Genomic DNA, 24,770 nt, shown 5'->3' with positions numbered 1-24,770 from the left:
TCAAGGTGGCATAGCCTAAGTGCCACCTCGAGACCAAAGAGCAGAAGGCAGCCAGCATGTCTTCCTCCCCAGCAAGTTTCAGTCTCCCCGTCGAAGCCATCTTGCATCGGCTTAGATTTGAAGGGGGAACAACACTGGACCCCACACCACTACAGTTCACTTCTAGAGTTCTTCTCATACCTGTAATCCTCAAATTATGCCGTACTACAACGTTTTCTAATCAAATAATTTAATATCCAATTTATCAAAGTAATGAAGTCACTTGTTTTCTTTTTCACTGAACCGTGGTGAAAAAAGGTCACTGTTTTATTCAGCATCATAGTTACATAACAGTTGTCTGTTTCTATTACTAGAAAGAATTTATTAAAATAGTCCTGAAAGACACCTTTTCTTTCTCCAATGATTTCAAAATTATGCCTTTTAATGCCAATTCCACAGTCACGGGTTTGCTCGGTAGTAGTCACTTACAGCAATTGTCAAGGCACAAGCTCAGCTCTGCACATATGCTGCAGCTTGTATTATAAAAGAGATTTGCCAGTTACGTCTTCATTTAAAAACGCATAATCCCTTTATCATACATTGCAACAGGAGAAATTAACATTAAACACAGACTACGAAAGGTAAAGGATTTATTTCTGATATGATTTGTAGAGTTAAATTAAAAACCTACTGAATACTTTATGTAGTAGATGAACATAACCGTAGTACTTACTTTCTAACAGTTTATTTAATGGTTGGAAGTGTACAACATGAAGTAGGCCTTACGTTTAATATTGTTCAATTTTGCTTGTTGTTAGATGAGATTAAAATACAGTAGCCATCCCTTTAGATTATGTTGCAACACTGATCATGTGCCTTGATAAGTAGGAACAACGATTCATTAAATAAATGGTGATGACATAACATGTAGGGAAGACTTTGGATTGTCTATTTAAAATGTCAACATAATAGGCAATTAAGAGTAAAACTTCATTTTAAGTGCACTTCCACATGCTTTGTTTATAATATAGTAAAAACTTCCTATTTTTTTTCCAAACACTTTACTCCCTACTCTAAAGCTGTTCAGTTGAAAATGCACTTTCCCCAGTAAACTTTTTTTTAAAAACTAAAATTTCTACCCTTTTATATGCTAAGAAACGTTTCCTAATTAAAAACACAATTTATTACAAGACATGTGAAGACAACATATAGTGAAATGAATTTTAATTGTTGTGCTGTGACTAAAGTAAAGTTCTCAAGGCTGCAATTTAACATTCCAAGTTCTCCCTTCCATCTTTATTGATTAAGATTTTGCACAGAAACTCTTTGGGGGCTAGAACAGCAGTAATTGCATCACACTGTTTTCCAAGACTTCAAGTTTCAAAAGCAAACTCTTCAAAAAGTACAGTTCTTGATTTGATTAGATACAGGGACAAAAATATAGCACATACTTGAAGGTTACATGGTCTACAAATGATGGCAATATTTTCCTTGGGAGAGTACAGTTTGTTTTCTTGTAAATACTCAAAAAGGCTCAACTTCAAGCAGTAATAAACACAAGCAAAAGTGATTTAACCCTTAAAATAAATATTCAGGAAAACCTCTCTGTACATACAAGTGAAAGAATATGTAACACTTTCACGCTAAAAGAAAAAAATAAAGATTTTGTTCATATAAGCAGCTGAAATCTGCTGTTCCAGCCCAATGTCCCCAGTAAAGAAGGGAGGCACAAACACAGGTGACTACTGTAGCTCACTATCTTATGGCCTTTTTGGACAGGGACATCATCACCATCATTTTTTTAATCCCTTTTGTTATATTTGTTACAGCATGCCAAATCCTTTGGCATATGTGATGGCCTTCAATAATCTTTCTTTAAGCTTTTCTTTGCTCGAGTACTCCGGAAGCAAAAGTACATTAAAGCATGTGTGAGATGTAGGTAACCTGTGGGGAAAACAAAAAAAAAGGAGAATTCAAACCTGGGAACGTGCAGTACACGCAAAGAAACACATTACTACTTCACAAACCCAAAATAATGAATTTAAAGAGAATCTACTTTACTCAAAGATTCAACTTTCAGATTTAACTAAGTTAATAAAGTAAAAGCACAGAACTTCCTTCCATTTATGGACAAACAACCAAAACATAGATTTTAATTTTTATTTTACCTCTCTGTATCTGGGCCATTTTTGGCTATGATCATCTTTAACTTTCCAAGTCCTCCCACAGGGGCTCTGTCTGTGCCTGTTGTAAACTGCAAGAATAGTCTTTTCTGTTCATCTGTAAATGAATGGACTATTTCCCAGAATTCCCTATCAAGGAAGAAATCAAAAAGTGAGTAAATTGAAAACTTCCTTTGCTATAAAATGAGACTTCCGAAAGTAATTGAACTTTGAAGGTTTAGTAATTCTAATCAATCTTAAGATCAGTTTACAAGTTGCATTCATAAACTAAAACTAGCAGTAATGTATTTACCAGTCAACGAGATGCAGAAGTCAGAGGTATTACCAAAACACTGCAGTTTAACTGGTTTTAAATGTTAATTCAGCTGATAAGTGATCTGCAAATATTCTTCCTTTATTTTATTATTCCTATTTCCTATGGAATTATACTGGTTCCACTACACTGTCCATTTCTACCACCTTCTAAAACACCACAGTAAACAAATGCAGCTGCTGTCAAAGGCTTTCTACCCTAGCAGGAACTAGTTAAGTAGTTGGCAAAGTCTAGAGGACCGAAGATGCACGCTTCTCTGACCCTTGTCTTCAGAGTTCTCTAGTCAAAGGGGACAAGAAAGTAAAAATATTAAAAAAATGTTCCCTCTTAAAATTCATTGTATTTACTTGCTTTCCAATTAGAGAAGAAACTTCTACACAGCCAAGCTATTCAAACAATCCAGTGTTTGATTTTTTTTTTTTTTTAACAACAGCAGAACAGTTTATACGGGGGATTATTTAACTATATGGTATAAGAGAAAGACAAAAAACCCAGGGAAAAAGGCCTTTTATGCTTTACCAAAGTTCACTGGAAACTAAAGACAATGCTTATACTATCTGCTCTTTTCTAATGACAGTACTCAAGTAAAGTGAAATTATACATAAGACACTTGCATCTCCAGTACTACAAAAAATACTAAGTCTTACAATATTAAATTCATTATAAAGAAACAGGCAAGTAAAGTGCTTTTAATCTTTCAGAAATTAGAAAAAAATTACCTAATAATAAGAGAGTCTCTTGTATAGCCACCATCATATTCTGTAGTTTCTTCTAGTGCTTGAAAATCTAAATTCTGTAAGAAGATGACATTTAAAAAAATGACCACTAATTATATGCTTAGGATCAAAAAAGCTCTGCTTTTTCTGGTGTACATTCAGGATTCTTACCCTACTTCCACAAATAAGTAATTCAATTTCCTCTGGTCTAAATAAATATTTCAAAGGAGATTCATTGGTCACCATGTGGAATCCTCTCCGAAAGGCCTTGAACTGCTTTTCTACTGATTTATTGAGGATATAGTCAGCATACAGATTGACAAATTCCTGTAAAGAAACAACCCCCAAAAAACCCCTTAGTACTTTGACACACACTCCACCTGAAGTATCCCCCAATAACGTAAGACCCCAAATTCTGTAACACTACCCAGATTATCTGGGCTCAGCTTGTACTGAGCAATAGTAAAGAGCAAGTCTCAAATATTTCTCAGATAGGTCAAACATCACACTCAGAAGCTACTTATGCATATGGTGGCACTTTCTTTTACAACACAACCCCTCCCCATCCCTTTTCTGCTTACAACTACACTGTGATATGGCAATTTTAAAAGGCTTTTAAACTTCAAGTATAAGTGACGCCAAACCTTTACAGAGTCTTACATAATTCTGCATAGAGTATCTAAAAATTGCAGATTACATAAAAAAATTGTGTACCTTTCTATTTTCGTTTGTAATAGGAATTTTATCACCGTTTTCCTTTAAATCATGCATCATTGGATTGCCAAAGAGATCCGTATGAGATATTTGAAACGTTATCATCATATCATCTTCCACACTTCCTTCATACTCTAGTAAGTCTCTCAAACTCTGGTAAAGAACCTAACAGAGTAAGAAATACATGTCTGTCATAAATAAGTTTCAACAGATTTCACTAATACCAGAAGACATGAAGTCATCTGTCTCAAAAAGGGTTGTTACATTTTATGACACAAGTCACCTAAGATCTCCCGTAACCGTCCAAACAAAGGTATATTAAACTCAGTGTTTGTAAGAACAACCAACAGCAGATATTAAGGAAAAACAAAAAAGAAACATGGGAACGAGTGATAAACCCCTTAGAAGCACCCACCAGTACCTAGGAATCTTCCTAAATGCAACAGTTAGACCTGTAGTTTAAGAGACACTAATTACACCTCTTCCTCCTTTAACTCTTTTGAAACCGTATTTACTTTTGGCATCCAGAACATGTTACACTAGTAAGTTGAACATGTATATGTTAAAATCAAAAAAAGCACAAGCACTGTATAAAATTCAAGCAGCAGGCTTTTCTCTCCCACATCTTAATTTAAAACCCAAACAAACTAGGAAGTAATCTTGAGGCAACATGGATGGGGCAGTCATTAAAGTAAGAGAACGTCTCTGCACAGAAAAAAAAAAAAATCACAAGTTAGGTGAGAATTTGCCAAGTGGAGTCTGAAATTACCTTTAACAGTTTGCTCTACTCAAAGGAGCAACCAGGCTCCTTTTCTTTAGCTTTCTTTTCTCCAATTTTTTGGCTGAGACAAAGGTGTAGGACTCAAGAATGCAAGATGAAGGTAAAAGCAACAGCTGAGTGCAACTGTATTTTTACAGTGGAGTAGAACTAATAAGTTTCCCCTAAATATTTTAACTATTGAAAGTTTACACATAAGTCACATCCCTCTCACTATCTGTATCCCTTTGATTCTTTCACAGAACCTTTAAAAGTATCTTACATTGAAAATGACTGGCCTTGGAACTATTGGTGATGAGGACTGGTGAGCACTCTATCCTTCACGCTCTATAGCATTTGAGCAAGCATTGGGTGGCTTGATTACTCTGAATTTCCGTTTTTGGTTTGAGAAGCTCTGAAGTAAGTGTTTAAGTCATATTAGAGTGCAAAGAGTTTTAAAAGGGTGATTTTAAATGAAGTCAGTATAGGTGTCAGAGGAGAAACATAAGAGTAGTGGAAAAAAAAAATTAAGAAATGCCCTGACTGCCTTGTACCACAGAAATAAATCTACTCTTTCTGTAAACTGTGAGTTTATAATACACATTACAGGAAACTAGGAGCACTGTGTATTTCTTATCATTTTATAACGGCTAAACCATGACACTGGTCAAAGATGGCATGCTGTTATACGTAGTCAATCAAAGCAGACTGGATAACCTATTTTTTGATTACACATGCCTCATTTTCTGATTAAACGACAATAAAAGGCAAGTTTTTTTAAAACAGTATCATTTTACTCATCTTTTTTGAATAGCTCAAGATTTTGCATAACTGCTTATGAAAAGGGAAATGTCACACCATTTGAAATGAAGTGAAGCATACTAATAACTCATACTAGCTAGCATCAGGGAAAGCTACCGGTGATCTTTCATTGAGGATGGAGCAGGGTCAAGACATCCTGCATACAGGCTTCTATACTCTATCTACTAAGGCATGCACAGGGCTTAGTGTTTTGTATAGCCAGTGGCTGAGGAGGGGTGGGGGAAGATGGACACTGATCACTGCTCCCGAACTGTAGGGATAGTCATGAACCCCCTCATCTGCCTTTTGCTTTAGACAAAAACCAGCATGAGCACCACACTTTTGCATGTCTACTGTTACTTTCACATTTTTTTATAGAAATCTGCTCCTACAAATAGATATAAAAAGCCTTATTTTAGAAGTCTCTTTGGGAAGATATTACTAATAATAGTTTATGCTTAACAGTGCTTAGTGATATTAAGCAATTTCGGCAGCATGTAAAAAAAGAAAACAAAGCTTTATTGATACCCAGCCCCATCTGTTGACTCGACAATTCTGCCTCCTCCAAATCAGATGCAGTAAGAGGTCTTAGTAAGATTCTAAATTGAATTTATTTTAACAAACACAGACTTTTCATGTAAGTCATTGGTTATTTCACTTCCACTTCTGACAGTGATCTTGTGTTTAATTTAAATCTAGATTAAGTTATTGCATAGAAAATGCACTAATAAACTCAAAGAACATAATGAACTTACAGGATGAGAGTCTGCCAGATCACGGAAAGTTCCTTTTTTGCCCATTAGCTTCCTGTAGACAACCATGGGAAAATGTACATCCAGTATACAGTTATTGTAAATAGCCAGACCCAGTACTATGCCAATCAGTGTAAACTGACCCTCAGTTTCAAAAGAGGACGGATTAAACCAAAACAGTTTTGTAGATTCATCATATGTGAACATGCCTGTAAAAAAATGATGTTGAACAATTATGGTTACATTTCAATAAAAATGACATGTAAAACATACCATTATAAACCCATTTGCATTAGAATGCCTCTAAAACATGTTTAAGTTAATATTATAGTGAATTTAATGGCAAAGAGAAGCTACTTACCTTAAGGTAATTGGAGCTGCTCAAAATACTGTTACTCACATTAGCACTAAAAGCATGCAGGAGACCTGCAATACAACATCCTGCAACGCCCACTGAAGCTGTACACATCCCCCCTTTCATCCCTTTCCAATACTGAGGAAGCAGCAGCACATTGTCAATCTAGATTTGAAACTTTGACAAATACAACAGTGCAAGAAAAGAACACAATCAAAAACCATGTGGATGAAATAATCCTGAAGAACTCCAATTACTGTAAGTGATAGCCTTTCCTCAAAGCCTTTTCCAGGCCAGTTCCATCAAAGGAACAGGACTAGACGCAGCCCTATTACTGAACTGGAAGCTATGATGGAAGCAGGGACTAACCATCACATATCAACTTAAGAGTTAGATGCCTAACAGATTTCTTTGTTTGTTTAAAAGGTACTCAACAAGGTCCACTGAGTTGCTGCAGCTATCACATACATCCTAACTTGAGGGGAAAATATAAGATGGGACTGTCATTTCACAGGAGTTGCTGCAATTTTAACAGCTTGTCACTGTTGAAAAGGAGAGGTTTTGCTTTGTTCCCCTATGCCCTGATTCAGCTCACTATATCAGGTGACCAATTTCCTACCACGTTCACCAGCTGACTACCTTCACAGAAGGCTTCAACAAACAGCTGAACTGGCACGTGCCAGGAGCTGGAGAAAGTGGATAGAACTGTACAGACAAGAGAAGGACAAAGAGTCCCTTACCCTTTTGTCTGTAGCAAGCCATTAGATTAGCTCTTGTTTATGAAACCAGTTTGCGTACAGGCTATAAACTATTTAAATCCATCCATGATAAAATCCATTGCTTACATGGCCACATACTGAAGTACAATAAATACAAACCCCATAGACTTAAGCGGAGGGAGAGAACACCCTGGACAAGTATAGTCCCAGTGACCTGTACAGCTAAGTCCCATGATTTCCAGGCAGAAGCCAAGGTAACGTGCCCAGGCTCCTCCCCACACACTAGAATTTCAATGCACGTGGTCAAGAACATGAACTACATTTGCCACAAGGGTTTATCTTGTCAGCTGTTAAAGATATGCTTATTTACAACCTATGAAAGTCTACAAATTCATTACAAAGCCACACAGAGCCACAAAATTACTCCTTCGACTGAAGATAACATGTCACCTTCAGCCAAGAGATAAAGCCTGAATTCTCAATGTAAGGAAGTGAACTGCAAACTCATCCTGAGACTCTGGCTAGTCCCCAGAATTGAAGATTATTTATCTCAGTAAGGTATTAGGACAGGCTCAGCTATTAGGGGAGCACACAAATAACTAACACATCAGGTACGGCAAATGGAAATCTGAAATGGATGAGCAACAAAAGCATATATAGGAGGAACATTGACTAGAAGCCTGCATTCCATTTTCTGAATTGACCAAAGTAACTTGTGGATTATTGGCACAATAAACACAATGATTTGCACTTTCTGGAGGGTGATTGAGGAGGCATCGTGCTCACAGGCTCTCATCCTGCTGGAGGACTTCAACCACCCAGCGTTTGCTGGAAAAAGTAGCACGGTGAGCTATAAGCAATCCAGGAGGCTCCTGGAATGCATGGAGGATAACTTCTTAAGCCAGGTAATAGACAGCCCTACCAGAGGGGATGTGATTCTGGACCTGTTGGTCACCGACGCAAGTGATCTAATTGGTGACACCAAGATTGGAGGCAGCCTGGGCTGCAGTCATTATGCACTGGTGGAGTTCACAGACCTGAGGGATGTGGGGCAGGTGAAGAGTAAAGTCAGGACCCCAGGGATTTTAGGAAAGCAAACTTCCAGCTCTTCAGAGTTAGTCAACAGGGCTAACTTTTTTTTTCCCCTGGAAAACCACCCTCAGGGACAAGGGAGCAGAACAGCTGGCAGATCTTTAAGGAGGCTTTCCATAGTGCGCAAGAGCTCTCGATCCCCAGGTGCAAGAAATCAGGAAAGGAAGGCAAGAGGCCAGCATGGCTGAGTGGAGACCTGACAGGCAAACTGAAGGGCAAGAAGGAAATGCACAGGCAGTGGAAGCAGGGACAGGTATCCTGGGAAGAGTACAGGGACACTGCCCGGTTGTGTAGGGATGGGGTCAGGAAGGCCAAGGCACAGCTGGAGCTGAACTTGGCAAGGGATGCAAAGAACAATAAGGTATGTCAGCCAGAAAAGGAAGGTCAAAGAAAGTGTACCTCCCTCAATGAGCAAGACTGGCAGGCTGCTAACAAGAGTTGAGGAGAAGGCTGAAGTACTGAACAACTTCTCTTCCTCAGTCTTCACTGGCAGTCTCTCTTCCCACACCTCTCAAGTGGATGCACGGCAAGATGGGGACTGGAGGACTGTCAGAGAAGATCCAGGTTCAAGACCACCCAAGGAACCTGAACATGCACAAGTCTATGGGACCTGACCAGATGCATCCCAGAGTCCTGAGGGAACTGGCTGATGCAGTTGCCAAGCCACTCTCCATGATACTGGAAAAATCCTGGCAGTCAGGTAAAGTCCCTGGAGACTGGAAAAATGGAAACATTGCACCCATTTTCAAAAAGGGTAGCCAGGAGGACCCTGAGAACTACTGACCCGTCAGCCTCACCTCTGTGCCTGGGAAGATCATGGAACAGACCCTCCTGGAAGCTACGCTAAGGCACATGGAGGACAGGGAGGTGATTCAAGACAGCCAGCACGGCTACACCAAGGGCAAGTCCTGCCTGACCATCCTAGTGGCCTTCTATGATGGAGTGACCACATCAGTGGAAAAGGGAAGAGCTATGGATGTCATCTATCTGGACTTCTGTAAGGCCTTTGACACAGTCCCCTACAACATCCTTCTCTCTGAATTGGGAGAGATACAGATTTGATGGGTGGACTATTCAGTGGATTAGAAATTGGTTGGATGGTCGCATCCAGAAGGCAGTGGTCAACAGCTCAATGTCCAGATGGAGATTAGTGACAAAAGGGTCCGTACTGGGATCCGTACACTTTAATATCTTCATCAGTGACATAGAAAGTGGGATTGAGTGCACCCTCAGCAAGTTTGCAGATGACACCAAGCTGAGTGGTGCTGTTGACACACCTCAGGGATGGGATGCCATCCGGAAGGACCTGGACAAGCTCGAGGCATCAGCCCATGTGAACCTCATGAGGTTCAACAAGGCCAAGGGCAGGGTCCTGCACTGGGGTCAGGGCAACCCCTGGTATCAATACAGGCTGGGGGATGAAGGGACTGAGAGAAGCCCTGCCAAGAAGGACTTGGGGATCCTGGTGGATTAAAAGCTGGACATGAGCCAGCAATGTGTGCTCACAGCCCAGAAGGCCAACCATATCCTGGGCTGCATCCAAAGCAGCATGGCCAGCAGGTCAAGGGAAGTGATTCTGCCCTTCTGCTCTGGTGAGACCCCACCTGGAGTCCTGCAACCAGGTCTGGAGCCCTCAGCACACGAAAGACATGGACCTGTTGGAGCGGGTCTAGAGGAGGGCCACAAATGATCAGAGGGCTGGAACACCTCTCCCGTGAGGACAGGCTGTGAGAATTGGAGTTGTTCAGCCTGGAGAAGAGGAGGTTCCAGGGAGACCTTATTGCAGCCTTGCAGTACTTAAAGGGAGCTTAGAAGAAAGATGGGGACAGACTTTCTAGCAGGGCCTGTTGTGATAGGACACAGGGTAATGGTTTTACACTAAGAGGGCAGATTCAGACAAGATATAAGGAAGAAATTTTTGACCATGTGGGTGGTGAAACACTGTCCCAAATTGCCCAGAGAGGTGGTAGATGCTCCATCCCTGGCAACGTTCAAGGTCAGGCAGGATGGGGCTCTGAGCAAGCTGATCTAGTTGAAGATGTCCCTACTCATTGCAGGGGGGTTGGACTAGATGACCTTTAAAGGTTGCTTCCAGCCCAACACATTCTGTGATTCTATGGAAAAAGGTAAAACAGTTAAAACAACTCCAGCAAATTTTTAATTATGAAGGACTAACAGTTTACCCAGATTCACATCTGGAAACACTTTAATAAAACACTGTACTTCACATTCACTGATCAAAATTAAGACTATAGTACATTAAAATCATAATAAAACACCAGAATAAACCGGAAGCTGCAATCAGGGGAAAACAGTTGTAGAGTGTTTCCTAGAAATTTGTATGAAGTTACTCCTCCTTCCCTTTTACCATGGTGACTGTTGGTCATAAATCTAATACTTTGTCCGAGTTATTGCCTCCTTCAAGTAAAACTTGAAGGTAGTTTACTGTGGAAACACTTGAACTGTAATGCGAAGGAAACTATTACAGCAATAAGCTTTACTCCACATATAGCTATCAGAGGACAGACTTTTAAAATTCCATTTAAAGGATTTCCTTCATTTTCTCTGGTAAATTAAGTGTTTACAAATCAACAGAAGTCACTCTTGATATATATGATGTGTAAACTGTTATACTGCAGTGGATATTGATAGGTGCAAAAGAGGAGAAGACTGAAAGCAAGCTATATTTTCTGCTTTTATACATTTACGCTAGAAACCAATCCCTTTTTTTCTTTTTTTTTTGTATATGAATACAGAAAGTGTACAGACTTTTTTGTATTTTGAATACAGAAGTACAATTTAAAACATGCATACCCATCTTTACACACAGGGAGCATATATATATACACACACACACACACACACACACACACACACTGGATGGATCTCGGCTGAATCAGACTTCAGTTACTCAACAGGAGTATTTTAAATTAGGTACCCCACACAACTTCTGTTTAGATAAACTCAGGTCAAAAATGTATTTCGTATTGGAAATACAACTTCGCCAGTCAAAATACCAAGACTTCCTTATTTTGGCATACTTTAATTTATTCCAAGTAACCTTGCTAATTCAGATTCCAAATCTCTCCAAGTTCACAGCAGTTTTCAAAGTGAGTAAGACTTGTCTATGGATCTGTATCACTTGTTACAAGAACTGGCTTGTGTACAGTGAAGGGCAAGTGCCAAGGTTCAGATTCTGTTACCAATTCTGGGGACCCCCTCTTTAACCAGGGCAAAATGAATTTGTGTTTCTCCATCAATTTTCTAAGTTACAAAAACAAGACCAACAGCTTTCTTTTAAAAAAGAGTTCAATGAACCCAAATTAACTGATGGCCATAAGCTGTTCAGCTTCCTTAATGGAAGCCATTACAGGAACTACAATGTGACATCATATTTCACATAAACTATGAAATCAGTATAGAAACCTGATAGGTCCCATTTCTTTTCTGACACAAAGTATTTGTAACATTTTAAAACATTTTAATCTTTTCAGAGCAGCAGACAAGCTGCATATTAAAAGCAGCATGTCCTTCCATGTATAGACAGAAGCATAAAAGACTGGTGCAGGGAGCAAGGGAAAAAACAGCAAGATGGAAATGTGACTGTTAAAACACAAATAAAACTTTGGCTACAATATATCAAATTACTCCTAGTTCTTAACTAACTACAATAAAATTTGACATTACTACCACACTTTGGATCTGTAACCCTTTTAGATGAAATCATTAGAAGAACTAGGACTATCAGATTTTTTTAAGCTGGAGGAAGGGGAGGAAATAACTCAAAAACTCACCATAGTCCTACTCTGGTTTTATTGCAGAAGCTCTTCCTCTTTGGTTTGATTACTAATTCTAGAAGCTAATCACAAAGCAAAGCGAGGAGAAAGGTGAGAGAACAAACAGAGGAACCCTGCAAAGAAACCCTATACTACTGATTTATATCTAAACAAGCAATGGTAGCTTTCACTAACTATACACAGTTATTTTTCATCATTCCTCCCGAGGAGGATGACTGATGATGACATAGTGAGCCTCAATGGGTCAAGTACTCTCATGATCACCAAGAAACCTGGAAAGCTTCAAAGAGAAGCAGCAGCAGATGTAGAAAGGCACTGCATAAACACAGAACAGCCAAGGTTGGAAGGGACCTTGAAAGATCATCTGGTCCAACCTTTTGTGAGGAAAAACCTGATAAATTAGCAAATTATTGGAACACATACCAATATCTGGATTGAAGATTTCTTCTACAACCAGTTGAAAAAATTCTTTGGAAACACCTCCTTCATCTACCCCTTGCTCTCCTTCAAATTCAACATACAATTGCTTCTTCAAGTCTGCAGGATTTTCCATGGCAATCATCTCTAGCTATTAAGTGAACAGATAGAAGTATATAATTAGTAAATCTGTTTACTAGTAGAATCAATTGAGTATCAAATAATGTAATCAAAACTACTCTCCAAACCTAAGAAGGAAGCATATAAATCACAATGGCAAAATATCAGAAACCAATAGTAATGTTAAATCACTCTAAGCACGTATTAGAATTGGGGATTAACGCAGCAAGAAACTCACCACAGATTTGATCTGTTAGCCAATTAAGTCTGTTAGCCTTCTCCATTTCTATTCTTTTAAGCACTTATTTAAAATAACTTAGCGTTTTGTTGTACAAAATTCAGAAACAGCAGTACAAAACCAAGATGTATTACTGGGATAATTAAATGCATCTGACAATGAAAAGAGACTGCAATCTGATCTACATGTTTGACAACAAACAGTTTTGTGAAGGAATTAGAGAGATGTTTTCAGAACATTCAGGTGATAATTTACAGTAGAAGACAGAAGACAAGCCTTGGACTAGTAGCTGCATCTCAAAGAGCAGAGGAAAAAAAAAACCCAGAAATAAAAAGACACTAATACCACAGTCAAATCAATCCCCATTCCTCTTGACCCTAATGAAGAAGTATCAGAAATCTCTTGCTCTTACTTCTTCAGTGCCTTTAAAGGGATCTACTGCATTGCTTCACCAAAGTAAAAATTCAGTTAAGGTCTAATAGAAGCTGTGACATTTCACAGGAAAGGATTTCATATCTATATAAAGGACACTACAGGTCCTTTACTTTCTTCCAACAGAAATGTATCCTTTCAGTAAATCAAAAGTTATTCAATACTTTGCAGTTGATAAGAAATATGCTGCTTAAAAGCATAAACATATTGGTTAAGCCTGTGCAGCCCAATTACATTAAGCATACCTATGTGGCAAAGAAAACTAACAGCAGTAAAGTAGGGCACCGATGGATCTCTATGTTCCTCTACCAAGACCACATTACCAGTGAGATTTGCCTCTAATCCAGGATCGCACAAACTGTACTTACCCGTAGGTGTCCTTAACATGCCAAACCATTTATTTCGTTACCCTACCTTATCCATACACATGCCAACACATCCTTTACATCCCAGAATTTTACTACAGAAGCATAAAGGAAATTAGGAACAGAACAGAGAGGATAAAGGCAGCAATAATGACACCATCAACTCATAAAATGGCACCACCAGTAAGATACATTTTCTCCTGGTAACTGCCAAATCAGCCAGGCATGTTGCAAGCAGCACAGCAGGCCTAGACCGGTGGCAGAGCTGTGGCTAGTGTAATGGGTTTGAAGACTGAAGCTCCTCATGCAAAAGCAGCAGTTAGAGAAAGAATTGCAGTAACTGGTATTGAAAATTAGTATCAGGAAGAGACAGAGTGTAACTCCATAGCATAATAAAGCTCAGTTAAAAAAATAAGAGTCAAGCCATGAAGACCCCAATAATGAGAGCAAGTCAGACTAGCTGATTCAGACATATATTAAATTACAAGATGATATGGAAAATTTAGTTATATACTACCTACAGCATCTGGTATTCTATTGCATACTATTTGCAATAAACTGTTGTTGCACTTAAGGAGACCAAATAACATTTACTCTTTGAAATTAACTGTATCTTACCAACAATACTTTCGCAGCAAAAACATGTTGCAGTTCTCCTGCCATTGGTATTCCCATCACATGCTTCCCATAACAGTGTAGTTTTACATCTTGTCTTTCATGTAAATCTTACAATTATGCACCTTACAGATATGTAAAAAATTTTGTTCCTGAACAGCACAATGGAGCTTAAGCCATATTGCAAATAGAACTGAAACTTTGTAAAAACAGAGAAGCAGCACTTATTTTAAGACTGTAAGTACACGTTATGCACTCAAGCTGGACAGACAGAAGTTCCCCTATTTGAATCTCTTCCACTTAAAACTGGCACTAACAATGCTTTGGTTTCTTCTCCCCAGTGACGACTTTGTTGGCTTTGTAGTAGTTACAACCAGCAATTTACCATTTTGCAAGTTTTATGAATTTTGATGGGTTCTGAGAAAGCAAGTATTTCCTCTGCCTTTCTTTTGGGGCCTTTGTAACCCTTTGTCATAGTGTAAAGGCTCTCATGTCAGAGAAATACACTTATACTATGGAGAGTGCTCATACTTATACAAATCAAGCAACTAAAAAAATTATTTCAAAATTATTTTTTGGCCGAGAGCTACTCTGAAATGAGTGATGTAAAAGAAAAGCAGTATTAGAAAAAGGAGAAGGAAACAGTTGAGCAACACCAGCTGGGCAGACTGGAACGGTGCATTGGATGCCTGTGAGGGAGTCAGACAGAGGATTACCAAAAAGCCAGTATTGTGAGTCAAAGCCTAATGTTCCTTGAAGACAATGTTGCTAAGCTGCTCAACTGAAGGTTGTGGATTTAGCTGCTCCTTTGAACATTCATGTCTCTCAACACTGATGCTTCACAAGAAAACTGGAACTCAAACACAGGCATTACTCATGATAGTAGAGAGGCACTGAATTTTAGCAGAACTGCAGCAGTGTTTCTGTAGCAAGGAAGTATGACCTTCAATTTAAAGTCGTTTTTTTCTTCTTTTAAATAATCAGAGCTGCCTCAGTCACATCAACAGAAATGCTGCTGGATAAACTCAATCTATGTGTATGTGAATTCCTGAAGTTTTAGAAGCTAATACAGTCTCTGTCATGATGGTTTGACTGGCCAAGCAGATGATGTTGTCATTACACTTTCTAGGGACTTCCCAGAAAGCATGCATGTAGCATCTCTGAAGCAGCAGCATCAAAAATTGAGTATCTATGAATTGAAAAGCTGAAAGCTGAGACCACATTATTAAAATTGATAATAATGGAACTAATCTCTATTCAGTTAAAAATTATCAAAAAACCCCTCAAGTTCTAGCAATGGAACATAGAAGTTCTCTTTAATGCAGTAGCAGGAACACTTTCAATGCTAGAAGGCAAAAATGACACAAACACAGCTAATTCAAGTTTGAAAGTACCAGTGACACATCGTGACATAAGTCAGTCACTACATTTTCTGCAAAATGGCATGTGAAGTAATACTTAAAAAGTGACTAAGAAGCATCCCCTCAAGTTTTACTTTACAGTCCATGCATACACTTGCCAGCGGAGCTTGCATATGTCAACCACAGTCAGACATATTCTGCACACAAATGCTGAGATTTTCAGGTCAACACACATAAACATCGATTTGGCCTAAAAGAACCTCAAAGCTCCCAAAGTACTTTGTTGCTAATATTATGAGAGTACCTGCCTACTGGCTTCAGTTGTCACGTAAGAGGTTTAGCTCATCAATACACTTAAGAGTCATTTATAAGCAGGAGACACTTGCTGCTTGCCAGACATCTACATTCAGTGTGAAATTTGTCAAAGGGAGTTTCTAGTTTGCGAGCAAGTATCAGCCAGACTCCACTGCCGGAGTCCACCACATTTTCACTTGCAGAACTCGTGTGTCCTAACTCACAGCCTTTAAATTACTGCTACCTGAGATTAAATCCACGTACAATCTGGGTCATGGGAGTTAGGTTGGGGGGGAGAGTAAACTCAGAGGAAGGGGATGAAAGAAATAGCTGTTGGGGTATGAAGAGGCAGGAGAGGGTATTTAAGGATAAACTTCCTTTCATTACTACCACATGCACATAACATGACTCAGCAGGAGTACAGCTAACCTCTGAAACCTGTTAGACACAAAAAAGCATGTTGACTGCTTTCAAGAACTGCGAACTGAGATACAAACTCCCAAATGTGAGAATTCCTTAATAAAAGTAGGGACTAGCACTTTACCAATTCCAACATTCCCCCCTGCTCCCCAGCAACTTTTCAGACTAACATACATACAAATAAGTATACAGTAAGTATATAATACAAAGAAAGCACATTTCATTAAGTCAATAAAAAAAACCAAACAAGTTTCTGATGCAAGTTTCATACATGCAAAGAAATTGAACAATGAATCTGTAAATAAAATTTTTTGCTTAGGTGCATGGGTTCCAGGGTGAACTATGATTCTCTTAATAAGCTACTTTAAACAAGTTATTGCTTCAAAGGTATTTAAAAGGTATTGCTTCAAATTCTCAATAAAAGAAAAAATCCTACAGTAATAATAAAAAAAACCCCTTACCAGTGCTCATATTTGTTTTAATGAAGTCCAAAAAGTGAGAAGATGTACATACTGAATTCTAAAAGTTTAAATATTTAAGTATTGATAAAACAGTTTGGTGATAACTTAATTAGCTCGACTAATTAGCAAAGACAGACCGGTACTTAGTCCATTTGCAAAAAGTGGTTATGAAGGCTGATCGATGTATTTCCTTGAAAAATATCCAACATCAATAAGGAAAATATGAGTAAGATCATCTCAACCTCATTTTAATCAATATTTCTGAAAATGCTTTTATCAGGAAGTTATTTGTTATTCCATATTTAGTCCAAAAAGTCTGCACTGATTGTTCTGTAAAGACACAGGTCTTACTAGAGTGTACATAAGTACGTAATTACTTACAGCTCAAACAAGTCTCTAAGCATTCAAACCCCAAAAGTAAAAAATGCAGTTCAAGAGTAAAAATATTGGTAATCATAATTACTTACCTGTAATTTAAGCATGTTTGGAAACATTTTGCCACTGAACAGATCTAAGAATATGCTTTTACTACTGAAGACTATTACCTTGGCAAGATCTTTCTGATAGTTGTGAGACCCTTCCAAAGTTCAATACTGCCCCCAGAACTGCAACCATCACTGATGCAAACTCGTACAACATGGCTTTCACTTACGGTTGATGTTGTCAGTGCTGCTACAGAAGCACATGGTTCCCATCTTTGACTACTATCAGAGATAGAGCATATTACTTTAAGGATTAGGACATAAGGCTAAAGATCCTCCTCCAGACCTATTTCACACCAATTAGGAAGTGGACACAAATTGTTGAAATTTCTAAAATCATTTCCCAACCTGTTACAGGAAGTACCTGTAACAACAGCATGCAATTTCTCAACAGATCAGGCACTTGCTGAAGAAACTGCAAGACGACTGTGTGGAACAGTTATTTTCTCTACAACACTTTTCCAGCTACCAGGAGAGTTGCAACTTAGAGATTTCCTGAGGTTTGTATGTGGGTCACAAAGTGTCTGTAGTGACCATTACCTTCTGATGGATCTTTCTTTCATGAAGAGCTACAAGTTGTGGGTAAAGACATCCATAATTTTAAGGTACTCAGTGTGGAAAAAAATATGTCCTTTTGCTTGTGTTAAGCCTGCTTCCTGATAATATGACTGGGTGCTACCAGATGAGAAAACCAGTATCTCCCATGCAACTTCTCCATGCTGTCTTTTACATCCTCTCTGTCATCTTTTCTACCACTAAGAGGACTTCACAATCTCTCTGCAGAGACTCTGAACTCTCCAAATGTATTGCTATTGCACCCTTTTTGATCTTAAAATGAGAAAAAACAAACAAAAGAGAGATATAGCCACACCATAGTAAAAAGACATTGTATTGTTCCATTTGCTCCTTAACTCCTAACACTTCCTCAGGAATATTTAAAAAATCTTTTCCATGAGCACCAATACTTCATATCATCAGTTACAACATATCAATAGTTAAAAGGTGACTTCTGCACCCACTACATACCGGTTATCAACACAATTTTCTCTCAGTTCACATCATCTCAACAGCTACCTTGTTGCATCTGTTTGAAGTGGCACATACAGCTTCCTTCCTCCAGCTAGGATGGTGAGTCTTCATTCATCTCCATTTTACTGAATATAATCTATTTTCCACTTTTGAGAAATGTCTGGGCTGTACTTTGTCTTGTTGACTAAACTACTTGAATTTAGAACAGTTTTATCTTTTTCCTTTATTTTCTGACCCAGAATAAATAGTTTAAAAATCTTACTTTCCTTGGGACTTTGACAGGGTCAGATCACCATAATTTAGTGCATTCTGGCAGCTTAAATTAACTGCCATAAAAGGATCCATGGCAACTGCCTAGGCATGTACTTGTAGACTGCTAGGCTGTGCAAGCGCTGCTGCAGGAGCATCATAATTTAAATTACTATGTTTGAGCTTAGTCTGATTTAAGTTACCTAAATTGCCAACAGACCAAGGGTGTGCACAGCAGCAACTGCTGTGGCCCCATTGTGATACAGCTGCAGGACCAACTTGATGTTGCCCATGAGCTTTCTAAGCAACACTAGTTTTTTGTTCTCAAAGATGTCATCCTCCTTCCACAACAAGCAACATGTGGAAAAATGACTTCTCATATTTACACATTTTCCTTCCCATCATCAGCATGAGGAAGGTGGTCTGCTTTCTCTCTGCTGGAAGTGACATTAAAAGGAACATCTCCCTGAAATCAGCTCTCACCCTCATTTAGCCCATATTCTCCTAAAGAGAGAGTACTATTACTTCCTTTTCCCAGTATTCATTCATCCCAAAGCTGAAAAGTCACAGAAATAAACTCCATTACATTAATGTGACAAAACACAATTGGATACAACTGTAAGTCTGACAGGTAGTGAAATTACAAAGAGTATTCTTAAATTAGAAAACTAGTACACAGTAGCCTTTAATCTTAAAAGAGTGTATTTCTCATTTGCCTAATAGAAAATTTGATTTACAGACAGAAGCCATTTCTGCATTGCAATTTTATTTTTCCTATTGGTACTGGAGACAAAAGGTTTTTCCTGATAAGTCATAATATCATCAATTCCCATGAGGCAGCTAACCCATCTGGAAATTCATAGGTACACAGAAAAAAAAAATCAATGTGGGAGCTCATTTAGGGCTCTCACAATTGGCCTTCAGTAGCAGTTAAAGTCATCAAATTTAACCAGAAGTAACAGCTGGGGTGAGACAAAACCAGGTACTTTCCCCAGAGTCTCTCCAAATACCTGTCTGGCTCTTCAGCAACAAGCTTTAAAGCCATGGTTAAATTTAAAATTTTGCAAACATTGTTGTGATTTAATAACAGAACATAGAAAAATGAAACATAACAGATTTAAGCAAAAATAAAAGGCGGAAGAGTCCTAAAATTAAAAGGACATTTATGGAAAAAAGTTTACTGCGAAATATTCTTTACAGTTTGTATCTTTTATAATTCCCATTTCCAAAAATGTGTGAACAAATGGCTTTAAGTTTTACTTTAAGAAGCCAGCATATTCAGAAGCAGGCTGCTCTCACAGTTCTCAGGTATTAACAGGTCTGCCTTCTCCTTTCTCAATCATATCAGCATTTACACTAAATTGAAGTAACACTTAGAGAAGCAAGAAGTGCTTCTACTTATCATGTAGTCAGTCCACACACTTTATATCTTCAGAAGTCCACAAGAAGAGTACACAACTGAAAGGCTTTAATTTCAACTTCCATCTGAAAAACCCTACTATCAGAAGATGATCCAAGACAGTCCAGAGGACAAAGAAAAAATAATGAAACAGAAGTTGGTCACTCTCACCATTAAGAGCTGTAACAGTGCAGAATCTGTAAACAGGGAATAAGAACTGTTTAATACTTTAAAACATCTTTAAAAGTCTGCATCCACTCTGAGTAGATGTGGTTTTGCTGAACATACAAATCTTGAACAGCACACTTTGAATTCAAACTTAATACGGTAAAGCTATTTGAGTTTCTTCTAGAGGAAATCTAGTACATAAAACACCGCACTCACACGCAGTTTGCCCTTGTCAGAATCAACAAACCCAAGTTCTATGCTGCTGCATGACTTACCCGGACGAGTGCATCATCTATGATGTGATCACGTCTCACTTTAAGTCGCAAATACGGATTGAGCTGCTGTCCTTGAACTAAGCTGTAGAGCACAGTTATGCGTCTTTCACTGTACATCCGGATTCTATTGTCATAATACAATCCCAGGTTCTTGGTAACAGCATTTAATATGAAGGGACAGGTCATAAAAGAGAATTTATTTTCTGTTTCTACTTTGAAGAAAGTGTAGTCTTTGTCCATTTCTAGAACATCATTCAGTGGTTCATTAATAAATTCTTCAAAAGGGATAAGTGGTTTTCTGCAATCTATAGTTTTAACACCAAGTTCAGTTTCCAGTGGGTCCACTCGAGGACCTTTTTTATTTCTTCTTTCCTCACCCAACAGCTCTTGAAGAGTTAGTTCACTTGATTCTGGGATGGGTTCTTCATCCTCCTCTTCGTTATGATCTGTATCCACATCCCCTCCTACTACATTTGCATAGTAAACCATTTTCAAGCACTTTGAAGCAGCAACAACAGCATCATCATCATTCACTAGGTTACGACTATTGAACTCATTGCTTATGACTTTGTAAGTAATAAGCTGCTGAAATGTTTCCATCATTCTCCGAATTTGGTCTGCTCTGTACTTAGACCACAATCTGACCAGTTTTGCTTGAGCTGCAAGGGGTAGTTTGCTCATTGCTTTGCAAAACAATGGTAGAGCCATTTCCAGATATTCTGGGCTATGAAGATTGCCATTCTCCATAACAATAATAAACAAATTCAGATAGTTAGGATCCCGAGAGTACACGTTATGGTAAGTCAAGTCACATTCCACATTAGGTGACAAGTACACAAGTGCATTTAAAAAGGCAGTTTCTATTTTTTCATTAGAAAGTAATCTATCATAGACCCGTCTGACTGCTTCAATATCTACAGACACTTCATCCGGGCCTAGTTTTTGGAGGTTATTATCTCCCTGTGTGTTATCACCTATTCTTGACGATGAAGATGATGATGCGCCTGAATCTTCTTCCATAGCAGCAGCCGAACAGGCAGCTTTTTCCTTTTCATCTTCATCTTTGTCTTCATCCTTTCCTTGAAGAGATTTGAGCTCCTCCTTGGTGTGGTGCTTGGCTTTCCGGAAACTCTGTACCAATGCTTCAGCACTAGAAAATACTCTCCCAATCACCCGGATTAAAGGAGAATAATCCTCTTTCTCTCGACATAGTTCAAGAATTTCATATATCTTGTCTTCTGTTAGAAAAGTGACATCTATAAAAACATAAAGTATTAATCTTAAGTTAAAAATTAAAAAGATACAATACTCCTACTTTGCTCTACTCAAGAAACCTGTGTATCATATCATCATTAACACTGGAAAAAACAGTGTCAGTGCTGGATAAATTTAAGACAGATACTTTATAATATCATTAACAGGAATAATGATTATTTCATTCACTCTGATTTTGTAAAATATATTATTCATGGATGTCGATCAGAGAACATGCTCTGTTTTGCAGCCAGTTAACTACATTTGGCAGTTAACAGTATTGTATCATCTAAACATGAACAACTAAATCAGTAAGATGTTTAAACTTTAAAAGAGTTAATGAATTTAAGACTGTGTGACAATGCAGTCTTCTGTGAAATCTGCAGTTAATATACAAGTCATTAAACTATACATGAACTAAACTGTATCAACCTCTTTTTTCCAAACATAGCACACGCTTATAGACTTCACACCCTCTTCCTCCCTTAAAAACAGATCTTGAAGAGTTTCAGTAATTTGTTTTGTTTTATATTAATGGGACTACAAGATTTCTTATTTCTATTTTAAGGCTTTCTGTCACTGTTTTTATACTAAACTAATGCCTGAAAATCCTCCCAGAAACCACAATACATGTTCAGAAATTTACACTGCCATCTGAATTACACACACAGTTGGGCATGTGGGTTATTTGTTTGTACATTAGGCATCACTGAGAAAAACAACTTGAGTGTACTCAACATGCTATTCAGATGAACAAGCTGGTTTACACACATCACCTGCATGGGCTCCAAATACCTGTATGTTCCCCCTCCCCGCCAAACCCCTGATACGAAGTCAGTCATTTGGTTGTCCATTTGTTATTTGAAAACTTCCTTTCTCTTCAGAAAAGACAAAGAGAACACATTTTTTACAGCTTTCTATGCTACTTCTCAAACAGAACCCACAGGTGATTTGACATCAGGTGATGATTTAGAGTAGGACTACCATATGATCAGACCCAGAAAAGCTGTTCTAGTTTAAGCAGATTCTTCTGAACTGGCACATAACTTAGACCTAAAACTGAATCTGTTTAATAGCATCTGTAGAGATCTAAAAAACACACATCACAGCACTGTATTCACCAACCACACTAGAACTACCGCCTTTGCAGAAAGAAGGAAACATATCACTTTAATACAGTTATATGTTGAAGTATTTTGAAATGTGATTGCCTACACTAACATTAATTTTTAATTTCATAACTAAGCAGTCATTACATTAAAAATACAAACTAAATGATGCAAAGACAGACAACCTGTTGATTTTTGCAGAGCCCCAAGCCATTCTTAGAGCACAGATAACACAGGAAGGATTAAGCTTATGTCATACTACTGACTTCCAACCAATCTGAAGACAGTGACACAGCTCCAATACTAAAAACCATCTTGTTAAAAACACAACAGCATTGAAAATATTATGAAAGGATTCAAGCTTAGTTCAACATCTCCTATTTTTATCTGCTGCAGTGCATGCTCAAGAAGCAAATTTACCTAAAAGAAATTTAACTGCTGACACAGATGTGGCATCTTCCATGCCACAGCTCCTCAAAATGAGGACAATAGCCTCAAGTTCACTGACTCTGGATTGCAGAGGTTATTCATAGCATAAAAATTATCTGCAAAAGTTGACAATTTAACAATATAACACATTTCAGATTTCCACACTTACAACAGGAATTCCCCAGTCATTCTTTTAAAGTTTTTAGTATTTAAGGAACTAATCATGTGCTATTTCCAGTTAAAATATTTAGTATTACCCTCAGCAGTTTCATAACCATTTTAAGTCATATCCTGTGACGATCCTCTGACTTAAATGCCGTAAGAATCTGCCCCATTTTTACTTCACAGCAGTGAGAACAGCTGTAGAAAAACATACATAAGTGAAGCTTTCTTCTAACTCAAGTCAATTTTAGCTGACTTGTGTCTGAATACATGAGCTTTTACATGCCTACTCTTTCCATTGCAACCAAGCAATCCAGTGAAGTAAACGTATCTCCTCTCAGACCTTGTTCTCAGTAATACTCCATGACAAATCTGTACATGAAGTCAAGCTTTAGCACTGATCCCTGACTGTGAAAAAGGACTGCATGTGAGCTATATATTGCCAACAACACACTCCCTAATTAGCAAATTTATTAATTATCTTTTCATTATCTCTTGTGGAAGCTTTGCTATGGTTGTGTGCCCACTGCCTGTCCACTGACCTTCTCTGTTCCCATTTTAATGTTTTGGTGATCAAAGTTGAAAATAGCTTTCCAGGTAATTATAACACTGATTTTGAAATGGCGCTCTATATATAGGACTACATTTGTAACCCATACTTCTTTATATATTTGCATTTTCTCTATTTCTTTCTGAAATAGAGAAGGAAATTCTCTTTTCCATGCAAGATACTACTGAGATGCTGACAATGACCTCCAGATACATTTTTCCCCAAAGGGAAAAAATAGTCTTAGGGCTTAGCACTACAGAAAAGTAATGTAAAGAATTTTTTTCTGAAAGGCATTTCTTTCAATTCACATAGAACTTTCAATCCTATGTCAAGCATAAAAGCAAGCTACACATCCTTTTCCTTGGCTTTCTTAAACTTAACTGCAGTTTTCCCAGCAACTGTTGTTGTGGATGGAACTTAAAAAACAACTTTAGAGCATGAGATTCCTTAGACATCATCCAATTCCAAAGGTAACTAAGAGTCTCGGATGGGCTTTAAGAACGCACTAATGCTCTCTGTCCATACAGCTACAGGGACAGGTCAATACTTGTCATGCTGCAACGAACAAAGTCCGAGTCACTGCTTTAGACAACAGACTGTCTCTGGAGATAGGCTGAGAAGACTTCGATCTCTATCTTGGGGAAAGAGAACAGCAGGGTCGGAGAGAAGGAAGAAAATCCTGTACACACACACCTCCATTAAAAATACACAGAACCAAGAGACAAATCACAACACAGACCTAATCTGCTTCTTGCCTGTCTAA

General features: G+C 38.2%; 1 protein-coding gene across 1 annotated transcript in view; it reads right to left on the bottom strand.

The window, feature by feature from the left end:
- Nucleotides 1–1,250: 1,250 nt before the first annotated feature.
- Nucleotides 1,251–24,770, bottom strand: part of UBE3A (ubiquitin protein ligase E3A) — a 49,991-nt gene continuing 26,471 nt past the window's right edge. Inside the window, exons 6-13 of the mRNA XM_010290713.1 lie at nucleotides 20,504–21,759; nucleotides 12,602–12,746; nucleotides 6,219–6,424; nucleotides 3,906–4,070; nucleotides 3,363–3,518; nucleotides 3,195–3,268; nucleotides 2,148–2,291; nucleotides 1,251–1,923 (exon numbers count right to left, since the gene is read on the bottom strand). Coding sequence (XP_010289015.1) covers nucleotides 1,803–1,923; nucleotides 2,148–2,291; nucleotides 3,195–3,268; nucleotides 3,363–3,518; nucleotides 3,906–4,070; nucleotides 6,219–6,424; nucleotides 12,602–12,746; nucleotides 20,504–21,759 — 2,267 coding nt within the window. The 3' untranslated portion in view covers nucleotides 1,251–1,802. The remainder of the gene's footprint in view (nucleotides 1,924–2,147; nucleotides 2,292–3,194; nucleotides 3,269–3,362; nucleotides 3,519–3,905; nucleotides 4,071–6,218; nucleotides 6,425–12,601; nucleotides 12,747–20,503; nucleotides 21,760–24,770) is intronic.

The sequence above is a fragment of the Phaethon lepturus genome, unplaced genomic scaffold, assembly GCF_000687285.1.
Source record: "Phaethon lepturus isolate BGI_N335 unplaced genomic scaffold, ASM68728v1 scaffold3087, whole genome shotgun sequence".
NCBI classification, from domain to species: domain Eukaryota; kingdom Metazoa; phylum Chordata; class Aves; order Phaethontiformes; family Phaethontidae; genus Phaethon; species Phaethon lepturus.
This window is presented reverse-complemented; position numbering and strand designations above follow the sequence as displayed.